The following is a 22821-nucleotide window of genomic DNA, read 5'->3' on the forward strand; positions in this document are numbered from 1 at the left end:
AGGTGTTGAGTACTGAAAAGCTAGTTGGCATAAAGGAATACAAATGACATAATTCCATATATATTAAGTCCAAAGTAAAACTAACCTTAAATTATAAAAATCAGAAAATGATTGCCTAGTTAGGAGGGAAACTGGAAGGGGGACAAGGGAAATTTCTGAAGTGACAGAGTGCTCTACATCTCACATGGGCGATGCTTACAGGAATGTGTGAAACTGTCAAAGCTCATGAAATTGAACATTTAATATCCATATTTTTTCTTGTACGGTAGTGAGATTTCAATCTTTTTTAAAAAGGCAAAAAAATATCACCTGTAGAACAGACTTCGGTAAAAAATAAGGGGAAGATAAGTTAAGACGACTCTTACAGAAACCCAAGAGAATAATACTAGAAATGAAGAGACTGGATGTAAAGAGAAGCAAGAAGAGGGCTGTTCATATGTAAATGTGCATGTGTAAAAACATTTATACCAACAGAATCAGTGTAAATACAGTATATGTGCTTGAACTATAATTGTATTCATCTTGTCCCCTTAGAATGTAGACTGCCAGATGGCAGGGACCAAGCTTAAAAGTTTTTCCATTTAAAACAATTTTTCTCATTATTTTCAATTTGTACACATTTGATGCTATCATTTATATTCTCAACTCTCTGTCTTATATCAAATATACACATCATGTGTAGTGTTTCTTGTAGGTAAACTTTTTAAATAATTAAACTATCGGTTGCTTATTATGTGTCGTTCGGGGCTTGTCATCCTACCTACCTATTTCATTTAAGCATTCACAGTAATCCCATGAGGTGATCTATCAATCCCACTTAAGATGAATCCCATTTTAAGATGAACAAACTGAGACTGAGAAATAAGATGTCCCAGGTAACAGTAAAACTATGTTTTTGTCTGCCTTATCTCAAAGCCCAGGTTCTTAAGCATTGTGCTATACACTTATACATAGGGCTACCTGGGAGCAACACAGAAAAAGGGTGAGAAAGTCAGTACAGATGAACTCATAACCCATTAAGTATATTCGTTCCCATAGCTTTCCACAGATTAGTGAACTGGAGGTTATTATAGGACTGCCATTTTATAAGCCATTTAGATGGGGGTGGGAGGACCTAATGTTAGTCACTTTAGACATCAGATGTTTATAGATTCATATTTGTAACACACACATATAAATAACATGCTATCTCAAGTCAGTTCAATTTCTATCAAATCTGGCCATATGAATTTTAAAGACTTTGGAAATTATCACAACTAATGTTAAATACTTAGGAAAGGTTCTTAAATAAAGCCAATTCCAGTTCAATTTAATTCTTAAAGGTGACAAATGCCAACCTGAATTTGTTTTCGGAGAAAGGCTAGTTTTAAATCTCTTGAATTCATAAGGATCCACAGATTTATCAGATTCTTAAAAAGGTTGATAACTCGACAGGATTATAAGACCAGTTTCATAAGGAGGGGATCTTGTTTCCAAATGTAAAAATTGATAAGTACAGATCCTTCTAATTAGTGTGAATATTTAGGCAAAAAGTGAAGTGAAGTTACTTCTAAAATATAATAAGATATTTTTACCTAAGATATAAAAACAAGAGGTAGAAAAACATAATTCATCTTGTTGTGAGAGCAAATGTTTCAAGGGCCATAAAAGTATTCTATATGAACATAATTTTAAGTGTTCTAGGTATAAGCCATTCTTACCTTGTTAAAACATACCCCCCAAAAGCCTTCAGGGCAACATTTGTTTAGTGAAGTCTCATTTTTCAGGCTATTTAAGATGTGTTAAGAAATCCAAACAAGTTCTCCAAATTCAAATTAATGACATTTTACTAATACCACCTCTCTTTTACTTTTTAAAAAAATTTACATCCAAGTTAGTTAGCATATAGTGCAATAATGATTTTGGGAGTAGATTCCAGTGATTCACCTCCTATGTATGACACCAGTGCTCATTCCAACAGGTGTTTTAATGCCCCTTACCCATTTAGCCTATCCCTAATCCACAACCCCTCCAGCAACTCTCACTCTGTTCTTCATATTTAATTCTCTTATGTTTTGACCCCTCCCTGTTTTTATATTATTTTTGCTTCCCTTCTGTTATGCTCATCTGTTTTATATCTTAAATTCCACATACAAGTGAAGTCATATGATATTTGTCTTTCTCTAATTTCACTTAGCATAATATCCTCTATTTCCATCCATGTTGTTGCAAATGGCAAGATTTCATTCTTTTTGATTGCCGAGTAATACTCCATTGCGTATATATACCACATCTTCTTTAACCATTCATCTGTTGATAGACATTTGGGCTCTATCCTTACTTTCACTATTGTTGATAGTGCTGCTATAATCATTGGGGTGCATGTGCCCCTTTGAAACAGCACAACTGTATCACTTGGATAAATACCTAGTAGTGCAATTTCTGGATCATAAGGTAGTTCTATTTTTAATTTTTTGAAAAGCCTCCACACTGCCTTCCAGAGTGGCTGCACCAGTTTGCATTCCCACCAGCAGTGCAAAACTGCCAACATTTTACTCTACTTTCTCACGGAACTTATATTCAGTGGGTGAGATAAATTACTCTACCCCAGATTAGCATTCTTTTATCAATGAAAAAAAACCCTATTCTTTTAATTTCATAACTCATCTTAACATTGCTGGGAGAAATTAAATGAAAGGACAGATATACCATGTTTATAAACTAGAAAACACAATACTGTTAAAATGTCAATTCTTCCCAAATTGCTTTATATATTAAACACATTTTCAATCAAAATCCCAGAGGAATTATGTTTTTTTTTAGAAATTGACAAGCAATTTAAAAAACTTCTATGGATATGAAAGGATCAAATATAACCAAAGCAATTTTGATAAAGAACAGGCCTGGAGGGCTTACACTACCTGATTTCAAAAGCCATCATAAAGCTATTGCAATCAAGACTATGGCATTGGCCTCAGAATAAACACAGATCGCTGGAATAAAATAGAGAGATGAGAAATAAAGATAGGGTCAACTAATTTTTGATAAAGTTGCCAATTCAATGGGGAAAGGATTATCTTTTCAAGAAATGGTGCCTGAACAACTGAATTTTGGTAAAAACATGAATGTCCACCTTTAGTTCACACTGTATATACAACTTTACTCAAGATGGATCATAATACACATAGAAGCAAAACACAAAATATTTGGGGAAAATATATGGAAAAATCTTTACAACCTTAAGGAAGGCAAAAATTTCTTACATCTAACTCAAGAAATTTAAAACCTAGACTTTATTAAAATTAAAAACCTAACATCATTAATAAACTAAAAATTACAAACTATAAGGAAATATTATCAATATATATCTAACAAAGGACTTGTATCAAAATATATAAAGAACGCTCAAAACTCAGTAAGGCAAACACACAATTTTTAAAATGGGCAAAGTATGTGAATAGACACTTCATCAGTGAAGATATACTAATGGCCAACAAGCACAAGAAAACTTGTTCAACATCTTTAATAATGAGGAACATGCAAATTGTATTGTATCACAAAATTGTATCATTATACACCCACTAAATTAGCAAAATTTAAAAAAAGACTGACAATACCAAGTGTTGACAAGGATATAGAGCAACTAAAGCCCCATACATTGCTGATGGGAATGTAAAAAAGTATAATCATTTTGGAAAACATTTTGGAAGTTTCTCAACACTTGCATTTCTAGGTCTTTACCCAAGAGAAATGAAAACATATGTCCACTCAGAGAATCATACAGTTATAGGAGCTTTATTCAATAAGAAACCAAAACAGGTAACAACTCCATATCAGTAGGCATATGGCTAAGCCAATTATGTTATGCCTCTTTTTTTTAATGTTTATTTATTTTGAGAGAGAGAGAAAGAGAGCATGAGCAGGAGAGGGGCAGAGAGAAAGGGAGGGAGAGAGAAACCCAAGATCCCAAGCAGGCTCTGCACTGGCAGTACAGAGCCCAACTCAGGCTCGAACTCCTGAACCATGAGATCTCAACCTGAGCTGAAACCAAGAGTCAGAGACTTAACCAACTGAGCTATCCAGGCACTACCCCCAACCCCCAATTATATTATTTCTACTATTCAGTAATAAAAGACATAAACTACCAACTGGCTCAAACACAGCTGAAAACATTATGCTGAACAAAAGAAGTTGTAAACAAAAGTAGTATATATTATATGTTCCCATTTATATGAAATTCTAGAGATTTTGAAATTGACTGCAAAGTGGCACAAGGGAACTTTTTAGGATGACAGAAATGTTCTCTATCTTGATTGTAATGCTAAGGAGGGTTACACACATGCATTTGCTGAAATAGAACTGGTAACGTTAAATGTATACATTTTATCAAATGTAAATTGTTTCTCAATAAAGTTATTTAAAGAAATCCTATTTTCCTTTGTCATATTCAGCATATCATGCAATGCCAATTCCAATGAAAAATAATTTTTTTCTTTGTTTCATCGGCACTGGTATCAAAAATATACTGTTTTAACTGGATGAGAAACATAATTTTAGTATTTATTAAACCTCTCTGTTCTCTCTCTCACTGCTTCACCCCTCGTATCCAGTTGAACTTTAAATTTCTTGAAAGCTTTTTGCTCTCTTTTTGCTCTCCTATTTCTTATCACACACTACTCCTCTGCATTCAATAAATATTTGTGAAACTGAGTCAAATGGTCTCTATGTCCTGTATTACTTTCAGCACCTAGTGTTAGTCTGATAACAGACTAAAATTAAAGCCTTCACGTGTCATAGGATTTTGTCTATTTTATTTTTTCTCACTTGTTTTTAACACAATCTTTTTTTCAATCAAAATATTATTCAAGAACCATGTAAAACAGACTACATTAAAAAAAACAGACTACATTTATAAGCTCAAATTTATAAATTAATAATAAAATCAACTAATAACATAAATTCATCTATCAGTAGTACCCAACATGTAGAAAGTAGTTATTTTTAATATGTGAATATATCTATTTTTTAGTTTTTCAGTTATTAAAAAGGAAATTCAGATCAAATATTAAGAGCAGGGGTCATCAAACTAAGGTCCAATGGCCAAAGCCTGCTTACTACCTGGTTTTGTATAGCCCTTGATCTAACAATGTTTTTGTTTGGTTTTGGTTTTCTTACATTTTTAAATGGTTGGGGGGAAAAAAGAACATTTTTTGATATGTCAAAATTATATGAAGTTCAAATTTCTGTGTTCATAAATAAAGTTTTTTTTTAATTTTTTATGCTTTTTATTTATTTTTGAGAGACAGAGAGAGACAGCGCGAGCAGGGGAGGGTGAGAGAGAGAGGGAGATACAGAATCCAAAGCAGGCTCCAGGCTCTGAGCTAGCTGTCAGCACAGAGACCAACACGGGGCTGGAACTGACGAATCATGAGATCACGACCTGAGACGAAGCTGGACACTCAACCAAGTAAGCCACGCAGGCGCCCACATAAATAAAGTTTTACTGGAAAACTGCCACACTCATCTGTCTATGGCTACTTATTTGCTACAATGGCTGAGATGAGTAGTTATAAAAAGGACTGTCTGGTCCACAAGTCTAAAATATCCATTATCTGGCCCATTACAGAAAAAAACTAGCAGACTCCTGCCTTAGGGAATCCCAGAAGGACCTGTGGAAAACCAACTTCTTAGAGTGGAGTTTAGAAATGACTTGTAGCAAATTATATTTTCCAAAGACGACCACTACAATATTTTTCCATCCTACTTGCTCTTCGCAATGTGATTTCACCACTCTCTCACTAAGAAAAGGAGTCTAATTTCCTTTCCTTTGAATCTGGGCTTGTCCAGGTGACTTACTTGGCCAACATAATATGGTGGAAGGAGCTCCTGAGACTTCCAAGACTAGGTCATAAGAAACCTTGAAGTTTTTCCTAGGATTCTTGGAATGCTCTGTCATGAGATGCTTCCTCTGAGAACCTAGCACTATGCTGTGAGAAACTTGAACCTCATGGAGAAGCCAAGTATAGGCATACATGCCTACATACCCAACTGAGCCCCAAGTCAAAAGCCAGCCTTAACTGATATCCATGTGGGAAAGCTATCCTGGACCTCCAGCTCAGGTAATACTTGGATGACTGCTGCCCCGACAAACATCTGACTGCAACTGCATTGAAGCCCCTATGAGAGAACCACCCCTGGGTGCAGTCAACCCACAGAACTGTGAAAAACATAATAAATGCTTCAAATCAAGCCACTGTGCTTTGGGGCACTTTGTTATAAGGCAACAGATAACTGAAACATCATGATCCTAAAACAAATCAAGAATGTTTCAGATGAGAAATTCCAGACTCCTGATTCAAACCCATAAGTATCACCAAGCCAAACCCTACCAAAGCCTCCTGCTAACTCTAGGTGTTCTAGAAGTAGTTAGGAATGAAGGAAGTAAGTGGTAAATAATACTCTAAGGGAGTCACTGTGATTTCCTAATCTATATGCATTCCAAAAAGGCTCAGCATTCCCCCAAATATGCCAATAAGTCTTAACAGTCTGAAACTCTCACAAAGAAATGAAAAATAATTTTTCCTATTCCTAAAATTATACCAGGATCAGTAGAAAGACAACTCTTAGTTTTCATGCTATAAATAAACTGGTAATTATAATATTTTGTTATTTTTACCTAATAATCTAAAATAATGATAAGTGAACTTATATGAAATGTAGTCAATTATCAATATATAGCTAAGTATCAGTATATGGTAGCTTACCTATAAAAATATGGACTTAATAAAATTCTAATTGTGTCACCTGTTCCTGCTCCAAAGGGTGACAAGTAAGAGTCATTCACACATATTTTTCTGATACATGTCACTTATGTATAATATACTTCTTAGCCTAGAAAATTTAATTAAACTCAGTATTAACATCTTATAAAACCTACACAGCATATTTTCAATACTATTACCTTATCCACAGCAGATTCAAATTTTAAAGAATGAGTGCCTAGTATATGTTAGATACCCTGGCACACTCTGGGGATATGTCTAATTGGTGTAAATTTCATTCAAAAGAGATCAGTGGTGGCTCTGAATCATTAACCCTTTGACATTTCTGAGAATCATAATGAGTTATGAATGGTGAGTTTACTTTATATCTAAAGGGATATTACCAGAACTCTTAGGATTCCTATTTCTTAATTCAGAAATTATTGCAAGATTAAATACTTATTTGTGTGACTATGATTCACACTAATACAGAAAACAATTGTACAGATAAAGTGTCTTAAGAGGAAAACATTCCAAACTTTAGTGGCTTAAGCCAATCCTACAAGAGTGCTTGACCAGTTAGTGATGCGTACCACAGGGGGTGACTGGTAGTGAGAAATACCTGGGCATTTGCCAACTGTGACCAGTTTCATGCAGTTTCCTCTCTTCAGAACTCCCACTAAGTCCCTTTAAAGACTCCCATGATAGGGGCAACTGGGTTGCCCAATCAGTTAAAGATCTGACTCTTGAGTTTCACTCAGGTCATGATCTCACAGTTTGTGGGATGAAGCCCCATGCTGTCAGGGCAAAGCCTGCTTGGGATTCTCTCTCTCTGCCCCTCCCTTGCTCATGCTTGTTCCCCTCTCTCAAAATAAATAAATAAACTTAAAAAAAAAAAGACTCCCATGATAGAACTTCCACCCAGTCTTAGAAAGTGATGCTTTTCTTTCTTTAGCCAGTCTTTCCCACTGCTGGAGTCTACTCTCCACAGATAACTCTTGACAAGCCTCACCCTGGTGTAAATGCCCTGGCCCGAAAAAGGATATAACCCTAACACCAAGATCCCCTAATATCAAGAATTCATTAGATAGTCCTATTTGAGCTAGAAGAGCTTAGATGACAGGTGACCAAATCCTGGTAGAACACAGTAGAGCTAAGGTTTGAATCCAGATAATTGAGCACCATAGTATCTACACTCAATCACTGAATCTAGCACATGGCTGTTGCCATTTCTACAACATGTATTAAGCTGCATCTTCGTCTTTTAGTTCAAAATTATGTGAACTCATTACTAATAAAAGCAAAACCTCCATACAGAAAATATTACACTTTACTCTTCTAGCACAGCAATTATGACTATATCACAGGACCTTTAATCCAAAATTTGTGTGTTTCCAAATTAACACATTAACAAACATGTTAATAAATGGTTTATATTTATTAGGGGAAATGGGTTACAAATACTCTGAAAAACAATTTTTAAAATAACAATTCCTATTCTTGTTTCCATATAGTCTTATAATGAAAATTTAATAATATTTTAACATAATTTAATAAAATGACTATTATTAATGTTAAAAATACACACTAGCACAGTGACTTTTCCAACTCAGAATCCATAACAACAATGAATCCCATTCACATCCTGTGTAATCCATGGGGATTCTATGGGGAAAGTTTCCATATATGGTCATTTTTCCCCCATAGACTCCCCATGGTTTATACAGGATATGAATCTGGTCTATTGTGACCATGAAACAACAGATCACTGAAAACTCAAGTGTAATTTCTGCTGGACAAACTATAGACTGACAATTACGGAAACCAATATTCAAGTAAAAATAAGTAATCTGAAAGTTTAAAAATAACCAGAGTATTTTTATTCCATTTCTGTATTAGCAGAATAAGTACATAAATATCCAGAAGAAAAAAAAAATTTCAATCCTAGGTTTAAAATATTTTCTTGATACTGAAAACTAAAAGGTCAACTATTAACACGCAAGAAACCCAAAAGAAAATGTCACATCAGAGTTTATATTGTCACAAGGAAAGAAAAGATAATATAGTAAAACAAGTAAAATGTTACATGAACTTTATTTAGCTTCCCAGGCTCCTGTATGACCATGCCCCAACATAAATCTCTGTTATCTATAATTACTTTCCCATATTTGTGACATTAGCATCTATGGCATTCTACTCATCTGAAGTTATGTAGAACAATATTTTTCTTTTACACTCACTGCTTGAGTGCTGACTAAGAGGTAAGTTTTTGTGTATATACTTAAGTATTTGTACTTTTGCCTTTATTTTTTTAACTTGTTAATGTTTATTTATTTTTGAGAGACAGAGCGTGAAGAGGGGAAGAGCAGAGAGAGAAGGAAACACAGATTCTGAAGCAGGGTCCAGACTCTGAGCTGTCAGCACAGAGCCTGACGTGGGGCTGGAACTCACAAACCACAAGATCATGACCTGAGCCAAAGTCAGCCACTTAACCAACTGAGCCATCCAGACACCCCTGTACTTTTGCTTTAAATAAGATGAAAGTATCTAAAATCCAATACAGCTAAATACTAACAGCTAGATTAAACCTATAGGAAAGGGAAATGGCTATCTACCTAAATTATCTTGTTCCATATGAGAAAAACTAAAGAGGGAAAAACAAATTATAGTACTAGAATGTCAAACATACTAAGAGCAAAAACAGCAATCTCTGACACATTTACTAAGAACTAAGACTTATATTGAAAAATGGCCCAGTTGTGAATAGCCATTTTTGAATGAACATGGTAACTATTAGCATCTCAATTGATTCACAGAAATCACACCAGAACAATAGACCCAAGTTTAATCTCATGTATGACTGGTTGTCAAGAATGGCCCTGAAATGCATGTAAAAAAAAAAAAGGGTGACTCATTTGTTTCTCTAGCAAAGAGATGCCTGTTTAATTGTACAGCTTTTTGGTGACCTGATATTGCTAGAGTATATTCATATGACTATCTCCTGCACAATGGCTCAAAATTTTAGATAATTACATTATCCTTAGAAACACGGTACCACACTCACTACTAAAACTGAGAAGCTGTCCAACTTGATGTGTTTATCAGTAATGAAAACAAAAGGCAATAGCTAAACTTTGGGTGTCCATCAAAGACAAATCACATGGGACATCCTTTCCAGCATCTAGCTACCTACCCAACATGGTGTGGGCAGCCAGAGAATCACAGGGCCAGCCATACCAGAGCTAAAGAGAACTGACATTCTGACACACACATCCACCACTTCCCCATCACCACTAAGCTCACGATATCCTACTGCTTTATTGGGATGTTAGTGATTTCTTTCTCCCTTTCACAGATGTACTGGATGTTCTTTTCAATTTATTTTGACTATAACAAAATTTTGGGAGGAGAGATTAAATGCTACTATTTGCCCAGAGGCATGCTGTTTCTCAAAAGGAAAGATATTGCTCTCTTCACTGGATTAATGCGGCAGGTTCTTTGGAAGACATATTAATGTGTTCAACGAGGGCACAATTCCCACCACAGCACACCTTAAATGGTACCCTTGAGGACTGGAAAAGATAAGCGTGGAGGGGAGACAGGAGGAGGACTGAGCCAGACAAATGCTAATTGAATTAATATTCATTGTACTGCAGGTATTTACACTTTAGAGAATAACTGGCTATCAAGAAGAACGTAACCAAATGACAGCAGTATAAAACCACTTTTCTTTATTTCACAAAGAGAAAAGATGAAATTTTTTCCGCCCCTTTATAAAATTTTAAGAGAAAAGTAAAACTGTCAAACTTTTATGAAATTTAATTTATTGATCTTAAAATGTCATTATATCAAGTTTAGTACCAAAAATATGCATTTTTAAGAACTACTCTCCTCAACAAAACTTTACTGATGGTACTTTTTTTTTACATTTATTTATTATTGAGAGACAGAGAGAGGCAGAGCATGAATGGGGAAGGGGCAGAGAGAGGAGTCAGAATCCAAAGCAGGCTCCATGCTCTGAGCAAGCAGTCAGCACAGAGCCCAATGGGAGCTCAAACCCATGAACCGTGAGATCATGACCTGAGTTGAAGTCGGACACTCAACTGACTGAGCCACCCAGGCACCCCAGTACTTTTTTCTTAAACCTAAATTATTCTGACCACAGAAACTAAAATTGCATTTCCTCAAAGCAGATATAGCAGACATACTACTCCCATTTTTAGACATGGGAAATTACAGTAAAGGAAAAGCTCAGTGAAATACTTCAAGATGGTAACAGAGCTACAGAAGCTACACTTCCTGCTTTGTTAAGGATTAATTCACCTATAACAGAGAACACTTTCATTTTTTTCCAGTGGGCCCAAAATAGACTGTGGCCAAACTACAAACTATGCAGCTACAGATCCGCTGAGTCAGAAAAACTGAAACTGGCAATGTTAAGGATATTCACTAGAATGCTATCAGAAGATATTCACTAAAGCAATGGAAGACAGAACATTTATTAATTCTGATACCATGGTTATTTAAGTCTTTATATTTGAAGAACAAGGGTCTACTCTTCCAGGTAAATTTTTTTTGTCTTTTAAGGTTTTTGTATGTGTATGTTGGAGGGGAGGGGTCTTTTTGGTATTTATAAATCAAGCAATACTATTTTAGTGAGACAGAAGATGTTATAACATGATACCAGCTACTATAAATTCCTGATTACAAAGGTCTGAAACACAAAATCAACTTACTCTAGTACTTGAAAATGAGGACATTGACATTTCCTTCTCTTATAGGCAAAGAGCAAGGGAAAGAGAAAATTTACAAGAGCCATTTACACGTGACTCTACAAGCAACAGAAGTCAGAACAGTGATTTCCTTTTGACTGGAAAGGTCGTCACATGGGAACTTTCTGAAGTAGAAATACTCTGTATCATAATCTGGGGCATGGTTCCCTGGGTGTAAACAGTAGCAAAAATTTACAGAGCTTTGACTTACAAAGCTGACGGACACTTCGACTTACACCTTTTATCCTTTGAAAACCATCCTTCGATTTAAAAAGTAAAAGCATCCGATACACGCAAAGTACTACAACCAGAAATCAAAGTAAGTATAACGAAATCAGAATATGTTAGAAAATAATGACCTTTCCAGGATCTAGCACAGCACTGTACACAGGGTAGATAAACAAGTATTTATTATAAAAATGTATTAAGAATGTCTTAGCTGGTCTTGAAGATCCCTTCTGAACTAATGAGAACTTCAAATGTGACTTATTTTCTGAATATTCTAAATATAGACAGTTCCAGCCTATAAGTCCTTCACAAGGCAAAAATTAAAGGCCTAGAAAGCTATATCTCAAAACATTAGTTGTCCTAACTCTGAGTATAGATTTAAGGCATCTCCTTATCAAAAGAAAGCAGTCCATTCTCAACACTTAATGACCACTTACAGTACAAACCTATCTATGGTCTTGTAGTGATAAACAGGAACCAAAACTTAATACTCAATTAGGTTTAAAAAAAAATGCAAATATCTGCATGATGATGTTCTGTCTTCTGAATGGTATTCTGTCTGGTCAGTAATCCGGTAGCTCCAGAAACCAAAAGCAACCAGCAGTTTTCAAACATATCACATAGCACATGGGTGACATTATTAAAAGATCAGGTTTGAAAATCAAGCCACGCTCTTTCTGCTAAGTAAACCTGGGCAGACAATGTTAAAGTCCCTAGTCCGAGAGCCCATGGACTCCCACACTGAGCTTCAACTTCTATTTTCACCTAAAAAAAGTAATGACTAATTTTCCTTTAGTAAACATCTCTGTCCATACCTAGGTTCCTATATAAAAAAAATTTCTATGACTAAAATGAAACTGTAGAAGGTCTTTTCCACTTAATAATCTGTTCCTACTTATTGGGTGACAATAATTCTAATTGTGCCATTAAGTAAAAATTCAAAAAATATTTTTTAGAAAAAAATATTGTCATATGCTGAATGGAACATTATATCTTATTGTTATTCTTTCTTGACCTTGATTAGTCAGTGTGGTTAATTTCAGCAATGAGAAACTTCCACGTGAAACAACAAAAATAATCCCTTAAAAAGCCAATCCAGAAACAAAAAAACTGAGGATTATAAACTCTCCTGAAATACAACGATTCTAGAATCATCATCAACTGCACACAAACAGATGCAGTGATCACCTGAGATCAGAAAGAAAGGGTTGGATTATAAATTCTTAAGAAATGCATTTCCTAAATTTATGGCCTCACCCCCTTCTCCCCACAAAGATACTGTCTTGCCAATTTTTAATGTTCTAGGCCAGCAGTTTGAGTCTCTTCAGAAATACTTAACTGTCACCTTTGCTTATGGATAATGACAAAATATTCTGCAGAGCCTGAACAACTGCATGGACAGGTTATCCTATTCTATATCCAACATTAAATAATCCTCAAATTAGTTAGGCATGTCTTCATTTTTTAAATACCAATTATAGCTGTCCCCAAGTGCTGTCCAGCCCAGCCCATTGTGCAGGGCCCGCTCTACACCACAGCATTTTCATTGTACAAGTTTTAAGACAGATATGATGCTGCTAGACTATGAGGCCAGCCAGCATATCAACATTGAAACCATTGTGTAAAAAAAAAAAAAATCTTTACAATAAAGCTATTTCTTATTCTTTAAATCTGCATATAACATCTACTATCTTTTGTAAAAATATGGAGGAAAAGGATATAATGACACCTTTTTGTCCTTTTAGATAAAAACTGTAAACGCATTTCCCTTTTAATAAACACTATCATTTCAGATCCTCCCAGTTTCTACTTTAGGGTTTAAGGACTATTACAGAACCCACAACAATAGATCAGTGACAGACTTGATCCCATCAGTTAACACGTTCTGGGGAGACTGCTGGATTCCTGTCTTCCTTCCTCCCTCCTGAAGGCCTGGTTTTGACCACACTGACATCCCTGGCCTTAAGGATGAATAACCCAGTTAAGGAGGTGTCCCTTCCCTGAGACCAATTCCTTTGTAATTAGAGCCAAAATACAAAATCTATTAATGACCTAAGGCAACGTGATATGAAGTCCAAGCCATCGAAACCATGACAGCAAACAGATTTCAGAATAGAAAGAAGTGGGATCCATTTACTTACATGAAGATTCAGTGCCAAACATGGCTGGCTCCAGAAGCTGCTTTAAAAAAATTAGAAGAAAGAAAAAAAAAAAAAGGAAGGAAATAAAATCGAGGAGGGTGTACGCGGGAGAGTGAAAAGATGAGCCGCTACACAGCAGGGGTCATGAAGACACACAATGCAGTCCAAGCTGTGTCCAGCTGCCAGATTCTCCTCTTACAAGCTTCAGTGTTCTCCCGTGTGATTGAAAAGCAAGGTCTCCTACAGCACAAAAACCCAAAGAGCTGCTTGTGAAAATCCAATAGGGAAAGGCAAGCCAACGTGGCTCTTCTGGGATGCAGTGAGGCAGGACTAGGTAGCAGCAGGGGCAGGACTGGGAGCAGCAGCAACAGCGGCTACTGCAATCCCCAGCCCTGCCGTAGCAGTAAGACAATAGCAGGGCTTATGCATACACCGATGACGTCAGAGACACTGCACAGACCCGACTGCGCTGCTTGAGCCAGAGGCTCCAGGGGCTTCAGGGCAGCAGGCGATTCAAAGGGGAATTCCTTTGTCACAACATGCACAAGACCAAGAGCCACATACATGTTCACCTTCCTGAGACGATCTTTCTCCTGTAATACCAGGCACTAAAAAGGACCTCAAAGAAATTTAAATATTGGCTTTATAGCAACTAACCACAAAGATATCATGCAGATCAGGGTTCTTGGTTTTATGCAGCAATTAAACTTTTCAAGGGAATTAAAAATATCAGAAATAAGAAAAATAACTACCTTTAAAAATAACTACAGAACTCATTGTTCTTTCTCTACACTTATGGTAGACTGACAGATCAAAGGTTATACACTTAACCACAATTATGTGAAAATATGTATACTATTGCATATACATTCTGGACATACAGATACACCCACAAATATACCCATTTATTAACAGTAAAATAACAATGCAAGTGCTTAAAACACTGCTTGGCAGGCACACAGTGAGCTCTTAAACGTTAGCAATTACATTATTAGTTATGTTGCAACTGTTACTCAAATGTGAAAACCACAGCTCTAGGAATATATTATGTACATATATTTCTCTTATCCCATTCCTTTGGCCTTATTTTTCTTTAATGTGCCTTATAAGAAGCCCTGTCCTTTTCTAGAGTAACTCAGTCATTTTAAGGCTGTGTGCACACACCTGTGTATACCTGTGTGTCAGTGGGCACATATGACCAGCAAACACATTTCTTTTTAATCTATTCCTGCAAAGAAATAATTGAAGACATTCTTATTTTGTCTCTTGACACACTTGATAAATAAAACTCTTTCTGCATTATCTTTACTCTTAGAAATTTTTTTTAAACTAGAAGTCTATACACTATCCAACAGAAGCAAAGAAAGAAAGTTTGTTTTAATGTTTTAAAAACACTGAAATGCACAAAAAGAGTGTGTTTGTGTATTCCCATAATCACACATTTTAAAAATCATATAAAATAGGAAATTCAGGAGCTCAAGTTTCCTCTCCATCTATTCATCCAAATTTTCTTAAGATTTACAAACATTTCTTAACATTTACCAAAAAAACCCTATATTATATAATATGGTTTTTAAACATTAAATTTTGATATGAATGTGGAAGTATAAATTACCACCTAAAAATATCATTAATAGCTTTTCTGGTCAGTATATGTGGATCCGTCTCATCCTTTTAATGGTTGCCTAATAGTCCATGGTAGTTATAGAATAATTTACTCAAGGTAATTTGACCTTTGCTTACTGAAATGCTAAACCCGTGTAATGATGTAACATAAGGTAATAAATATTTTGTTGTAGAAGAGAACAACAATAACTAAATTTACTGAATATTCACTATGTGCCAGATACTATTCTGGGAAGTTTACATGAATTAACTTATTGAATCTTTGTAACAATCCTACAAAGTAGATACCATTAATTTCCAAATTTGAGAGATGGTGAAATAATTTTCCAAGGTCACACAGGTGCCAAACAATAAGCTGGGATTTAAATCCAGGTAGTCTGGTTCCAAAGCATTTGCTCTTAACTACTCTTCCATAATGCTTGTTTGAGAATTAATAAATACTTAACATTCAACTAAAACACAAGGAAAATAGGTATCAACTAAAGTGTGGAGAACAATATTCTTAAAAGAGAAAGGTCACCAGAGAAAGCAAGAATTAAGAAAAATGCATCCCTCCCAAATTACCGGTCATGTTAACAATGAGTGGAGAATATCAATAATGGCACTGAGATGTAACTGTTGGGAAGTACCAAAGGCAATACCCTTCAAAAGGGTTTGAAACCAGAATATTGTCCTACATAAGATTTTATTTTAAGTTGCATACCACATGTTGTGCATGAATAGTCACACAAATGGTGGCTAGATGTGGCCAAAAGAAAGGCAAGAGGAAAAGTAGAATGAGAAAATGATCCTGGATAAGAGATATTTTCCACCAGAGGCCACAGTCTATAGGCAATAAGTGCTTTGCCAAATCATTGATGTAGCTCCTTTTCTCAGCTCATACGTGAGGGTGTATATATGCATATGTAAATACACTTTTCTGAGTGCCTATATTTATTTATTTCTTGGCGCTGACTTCTGAGAGTAAGTTAAACGCTGCAATATTTTTCAAGAAGTCAACTTTTTAGCTAACTATACCAGGGTCACTATGTTAAAAAACATTAGGTATCTCAGTTGCCAGCAAAACTGTACACAAATGACAACTTCTGACTCCTATTAAGGTTTCTATAACCTCAGAGGCCTGAGGTATTTCTAAATACTTCAGTATGGTGGAATCCATATCACTGAAGGCCCATCTTTGACAAAACAGATTCAGTGCTTGCTTCAGCAGTACATATACTAAAATTGACAAAACAGATTCCAAAAATTTAGTTACTATTTTTCTCTCCTCTAGGCTGTGGGTATGAGCTCAGAGAATGAAGACATATTTTAATGGGTTGCCTAAAGAAAATATAATAAAATAAAACTGATCTGATATCTTCCATACCCCTCGAAAAATCACATAATATATTCCAAAACCAAAATGATCTGTGAATTATCCATTATGTCTAATTATGCCTATTTGCCTGCTACTTTGCCCTTTCATTAGCAAAGAGAATACTGTTAATTTCAGTATAAAATTAGCAATGAAAGGAAAGATCAATATTCAACATAATCTTAAACTAAGTCAATAGTCATTTTGAGAGGAAACCCCATTCACAAATCACTCAAGAACTATTTCCAGGGATCTTGCTGTTCTGCACTCTAGGGTTACAGCCAAGTGCAAACTCCTCTAAGGGGCTTACAGTCTAGTGGGTGAGACAAACAAATATGTAATATGTCAGGTGGTGGGTGGCATGTGTTATAAAGAAAGGTAAGAGGAACTCAAGGCTGAGGAATGACTGAATGTGAGGGTTATTTAAGATAAAATTGTCAGGTAATGCCACCCCTTCATAGATGACATTTCAATAGAGACCCAAAAGAAACTGAAAAGAAACCATATGGATAACATGGAAACTCCATGGGAGAAAAAGCATTCAAAAAAAAAAAAAAAAAGATAACTCTATTCTTGAATCAACAAGAACCATTTTCTATTGGATGACAATCCCTTCAGAGCCATGATGATGTCATTAAGTACAATATGGTTATACTTTATGAACTGTGCTGACAGTAAAATAAAGTCTCTTTTTCAAATCCAAAGGAATTTACTCTCCCATGAACTGAAAACATATGTGGTCTTCTCTTCACAGTTTACTAGACTAAATATACCTAGATTTGCAAATATGCAAATGTTTATAAAAATCACCATAGGAGACAACATCCGAAATACCTTCCTACCACATCAGACAACTAATTAATTAGTTTATCCATTAATGTGGTAAGAACTTAAACCACACATTCTCTCTAGAGTACATACATAAACTAATTTTGAAGGTTTCGTATCTGGAATTTCTCTGGAGCCATCCCCTTTGCTCACACTAAAACTTTCTTCGTATTCCTCTTTTCTTAATTTTTGTAAAGTATGTGTTTATTTTGAGAGAGAGAGTATGCATGTGAGCATGGGGAAGGGACTAAGAGAGAGAGAGAGAGAGAGAGAGAGAATCCCAAGCAGGTTCTGTGCTGTCATTGCAGAGCCCAATGCAGGGCTTGATCTCAGGAATCATGAGATCATGACCTGAGCCAAAATCAAGAGTCAGATACCTAACCAACTGTGCCACCCAGGTGCCCCTCTTAGTATTCCTCTTAATGTCTATCCAGCATGTTAAAGTTGTGTGTCTTTTGCAATACCATCTATACATTTATAAGGTATTACCTAAAAACAGAAATGTTTTAGTGGTAATATATAAACTACAGAGAAATGAAAGAATCAGTGGTTCTGCTCTTTGGAAAAAAGGTACAAACTAATTGAAAACATACTCATTGTAAAACTCCCTGGTAAGATTTTAGAAATTTCACTTATTTGCATATGGCTATAAAATATGTTTCTTCCTGATTCTACACAGTATCACATATACTGTGAGCCTTCTGAAAGTTAAGTCTATTTTATTTCAGATCTGTGGAAGAAAAATTCTGGCACACTAATCTTATGAGAAAAAAAATCAAAATACACACACCCCACCACCACTACCACCACCACCATGACCACCACCACACATACACACATGCTACATTGTGGCTTTATAGAAACTCTGTATTTATATATTATATAGTGCTTTGTAGAAACTCTAAGATAGAAAAATATGGATTTATAGAAAAAAACAGACAAGGGGCAAATAATTACTTTAAAATGTTTTATCTTCAAAAAATATTTACCACAGAACTCCTTTACATAGTGAGCTCCTAAAAGTTATATTTTAAATTATCCATTTCACAAAAAAATTCACAATTTGATACAATATTGTCAAAGATCCACATATACATCAAAAGAGATCATTTGCAGAGAATGTAAGAAGAGTTTAATCTAAACGACACTGGTATTGTCATTACACTGGGTATGGAAGGTGGGTCTCCACCCTGGTGGAAAATCTTCCAAAAGCCTTTGTTCTTTAGTTTAAAAGGAGTCTGTCAGAAGAGACAGTCCCTGTTATCCAAAAGTTCAAATGTAAGGTAATATAGCTTTGAATTAAGGTAATTAATTTAGAATTTGCTCACAAATTTTGGCAAAGACTCATGTCCATTCCTCCTAATAACCACCTCGCCTCCTCACCCAGCCTTCACCCCCTCCAGTCTGAGGGAATCCTCCACTTACTCACCAAGCAACCAGCACCCATGGTTAGTGTAACTTTTACTTTATTTGCAAACCTATATCAATTTACCATTCAGAAACTAGACTTTGGGAACAAGGCTTTGTGGCTTAAAAAAGGAAGAGGCTACTTATCCATCCAAAAATTCTGGACACATTAATACTCAGAAAATTTGGGATAAAAACTGAAATTCCTCCAATTCACTTCATTACGTCAACTCTATCTAAAAGACTAAGCCACACACATGCACCAAAGAACTACCACAGAACCAAAAATGTTTTACAGAAACCAGAAGCTCTCTGTAGACCATGTGTACGTTTTATTCTCTGTGTGGCTATAATCTGAACTCAGACGTCACTGGTACTATAAACTTTTGAGCCCAGAGGGGAGACATGAGAATTAATTACGGTTTGCATTTTAGTTTAAGTCTGTTTGAACATGACCCAAACTGAAATAGAAAAAACAACAAGGATATGTCTGACAAATTCCTTTAAGCATGTATCCTAAATTAATCAAAATTTGTATATAACAAATTCATACATGATATCTTTAAAATACAAGCACAATCAACATAATATTTTATATAAATTCAAAGTATTTTAAGTAATTCTATGTGATTAGAAAATATTTTAAATTTAATTTTACCTGTATAATCCATAATGAAGCAAAAGGCAGGGAACAAGGTTATTTTCCAAAGTACAGTTCTATCAGACACAAAATGAAACGGCTCCCTGGGCTGGCAAACTGTTCTGGGGAAAGCCTCCTGCCACGTGACATTAAGCGCACACACACACACACACACACACACACACACTTCTGCTTATCTCGAACTCAAGCCACAACTGATGTGGTTATGCTCTCCTTTGCCTGTTCCTTTAAAGTCATCTTAAAAAAGTCTCTCTTAGAAAAGAACCGTTATTTCTCCCATTTCATTCCTGTATTATTAGTTTAAAACTAAGGAGGAAAATTCTTTGTCTAAGTGAAAAGAAGAACGCAAGGTGTCTATACTTCCACCTAGTACTCAATGTTACAAACCCATTTAACCTAAAAGGAGTAATCATCCAAATTTTTAGGAAGAATATGGTTTTGTCATGATGTCTGTTCAGTTGATAATATGCATATTTGATCCATTTGAAGCACATTTTATTAATCTGTAACCAAACCTAATAAAGGTGATGAAAGAAGAATCCTTTAAAGCAGATCTAAAACTTTGAAGTCATTTGTCTGAGTCCTGAAACAGACATCAGATGGAAAGGACATAGGGTCATTCCTGAGACAGACTTTATCTGATATGATCTTTAATGTCACATTGCCAAAGACCCTGAGCCAACTTTTCCTTCATTGGCAATTGTTTTGATCCTGAGCATGTCCTGGCTAAAGCTTTAAATAAACTTTAACAGTGCCTAACTTCATCTTGATACAATTCTTAACCTTGCCCAGAGACAAGATATAAATAAAAAATTTTTATCAGCTTTTTTTTTTTGAGCAACTTGAGTGTTGGACAATTTCCAATTTAGAGATATTTTAAATACTCCCCTAAAATGCAGTTGCTTTGAGAAAGATAAAGAATTGGTTGTTTAGAGAGGTTTTGTTTTGTTTTTATTTTGCTACCTTGAATAAGTTTCTCAGTAACATAATTACAAAGTTGACAACACTGTAAAATATGATTGCTAATATCAACTCAACATCAAAAGTATGAATCCTACAGAAATCTAAAAATTCTGGGCTCAAGATCATCATTTAACAGACCTCCCCAATAATTTTATAAAATAAATGAGAAAGCATCATTTCATTTCAGTGGGCCATCTAGTCAATGCCTCATTACCATAAGCAAATCCCATTACACACCACCATTTTGCAGTCAAAAGCTGTAAATTCTCATCAACCTCACCTGCCACTGCTAGCAGCCCTGTCTCACTTCTCAGGCCTTAATACTCTTTATCTTTAAAATCTAGAGTAGAGATTAGAAAGCTTTCCATGCGCTACAAAAATTTGATACAGTTTCTTCCTGGTAATTAAGATGTGCAAATGGTTAAAACAATAATGCCATAATTGTTTTAAAATGGTAAACTTGACATGCCTAATAATAACTGTCTTAATTTCCACAAAACTAACAAGTGTGTGGAAACACTGATAGCCATTATCAGATGTCAAATGAAATGACATTTTATGCCTTTCACAATTTACTACTGTTAGCATTGCTTTTTAAAGTTCTTATCTAATTATTTGAATAGCATTATTTTAAGAGCAATTGTTTTATTCTTATCCTTAATATTTTATAGTTCTTGTTTCTATCAGATGTTTTAAGGAAATGTGTTTTATCGACAAAATGAGAACATAATGATAAATCCAAATGAGAAGGAACAAGATAGATGGATAGATGGGTAAATAGCTATAAAACCTACACTACACAGGCTATACTCAAAAAGACAAGAAATTGAGGATGTGGAGAAAAAGGAACCCTCATGCACTGTTGGGGGTAATGTAAATTAGTACAACCACTGTAAAAAACAATGGAGGCTCCTCAAAAATTAAAAATAGAATATCATAGGATCCAATAATTATAACCACTGAGTATTTACCCAAAGAAAATAAAAATACTAATTGGAAAAGATATATGCACCCCTATGTTTATTTCAGCATTATTTACAATAGTCAATATATGGAAGCAATCTAAGAATCCATTCATAGATGATTGGATAAGGAAGATGCGGTATGCATGTATGTGTATAAGACATATACACACATATACATACATAATGGAATATTACACAGCCTTAGAAAAGGATAAGATTGTGCCACTTTCAACAACATGGATGGACCTAGAGGATATTATGCCAAGTAAAATAAATCAAGACAAATACCATATGATTTCACTTGTATGTGGAATATGAAAAAACAGAACAAATGAATAAACAAAAACAAAATGCAGAATCAGACTTGTAAATATGGAGAACAAACTGAGGATTTGCAAGGTGGGGCAAAGTGAGGGGAGATGGGGAAAATGGGGGAAGAAGTGGGAGATACTGAACACCTTAAACTAATGTAACATTGTTATATCAACTATACTCAAATAAAAAAGTAAAAAATAAATTTTAAAAAAAGCCTACAATCTACAGTTAAGTGATGTGCCTCACCTCAGAAAGCCAGGAGGGTGGTTGAGAGCCAGGCTTTGAGTCAGACAGAGAATGTTCAAATTACACCTTAGCCTCTTATTAACTTAAGTAAGTTTTTAAATCTCTCTGAGCCTCTGGTGGCTCATAAATTGACAAAGGACCTACTGTCGATGCCTGGGACATGATAATAGCTAATTTGTAAATAAAGAGGTAACATGTAAGTAGTGCTTAATGTGTACCAGGCATTGTCTTACATCTTGTATTAACTAATTTAAACCTTACAACAGCCTTGTAGGGCAGTGTCCTCATTTATAGATGAGGAAATTGAGGCATGGAGGGTAAATCAGTCACTTAACTAAGGTCACACACTAAACATACCAGAGCCAGGATTCAACCAAAGCCCAGCTCAGAGTCCTACATGACAATGCCTCTATAGAGTAGGTGATCAACAAATGGAAGCCAAAAACAAACAAAAATAAAATCCAAAAACTTAGTTATTTCCAATGAAATCTGCAATTTCCCAAATATTTCAATTCGGAGTTTATAAAAACTCTCTCGTATAGCTTAAGTTCAATTCCAACATATGGAAAGATTAA

The 22821-nt window shown here is 35.2% G+C and overlaps 1 protein-coding gene across 5 annotated transcripts in view; it reads right to left on the reverse strand.

The window, feature by feature from the left end:
- Window positions 1-19828, reverse strand: part of ST7 (suppression of tumorigenicity 7) — a 198933-nt gene extending 179105 nt beyond the window's left edge. For 4 of the 5 annotated variants that reach the window (XM_029924558.1, XM_029924534.1, XM_029924551.1 and 1 more), the window contains exon 1: window positions 13882-14271. In XM_029924558.1, the coding sequence (XP_029780418.1) occupies window positions 13882-13903 (22 nt within the window). In that variant the 5' untranslated portion in view covers window positions 13904-14271. Of the gene's footprint in view, window positions 1-13881; window positions 14272-19754 lie in introns of those variants that run through there. The other variant, XM_029924524.1, reaches the window with a different exon arrangement.
- Window positions 19829-22821: the final 2993 nt, after the last annotated feature.

Source organism: Suricata suricatta, chromosome 2, assembly GCF_006229205.1.
Source record: "Suricata suricatta isolate VVHF042 chromosome 2, meerkat_22Aug2017_6uvM2_HiC, whole genome shotgun sequence".
NCBI lineage: Eukaryota > Metazoa > Chordata > Mammalia > Carnivora > Herpestidae > Suricata > Suricata suricatta.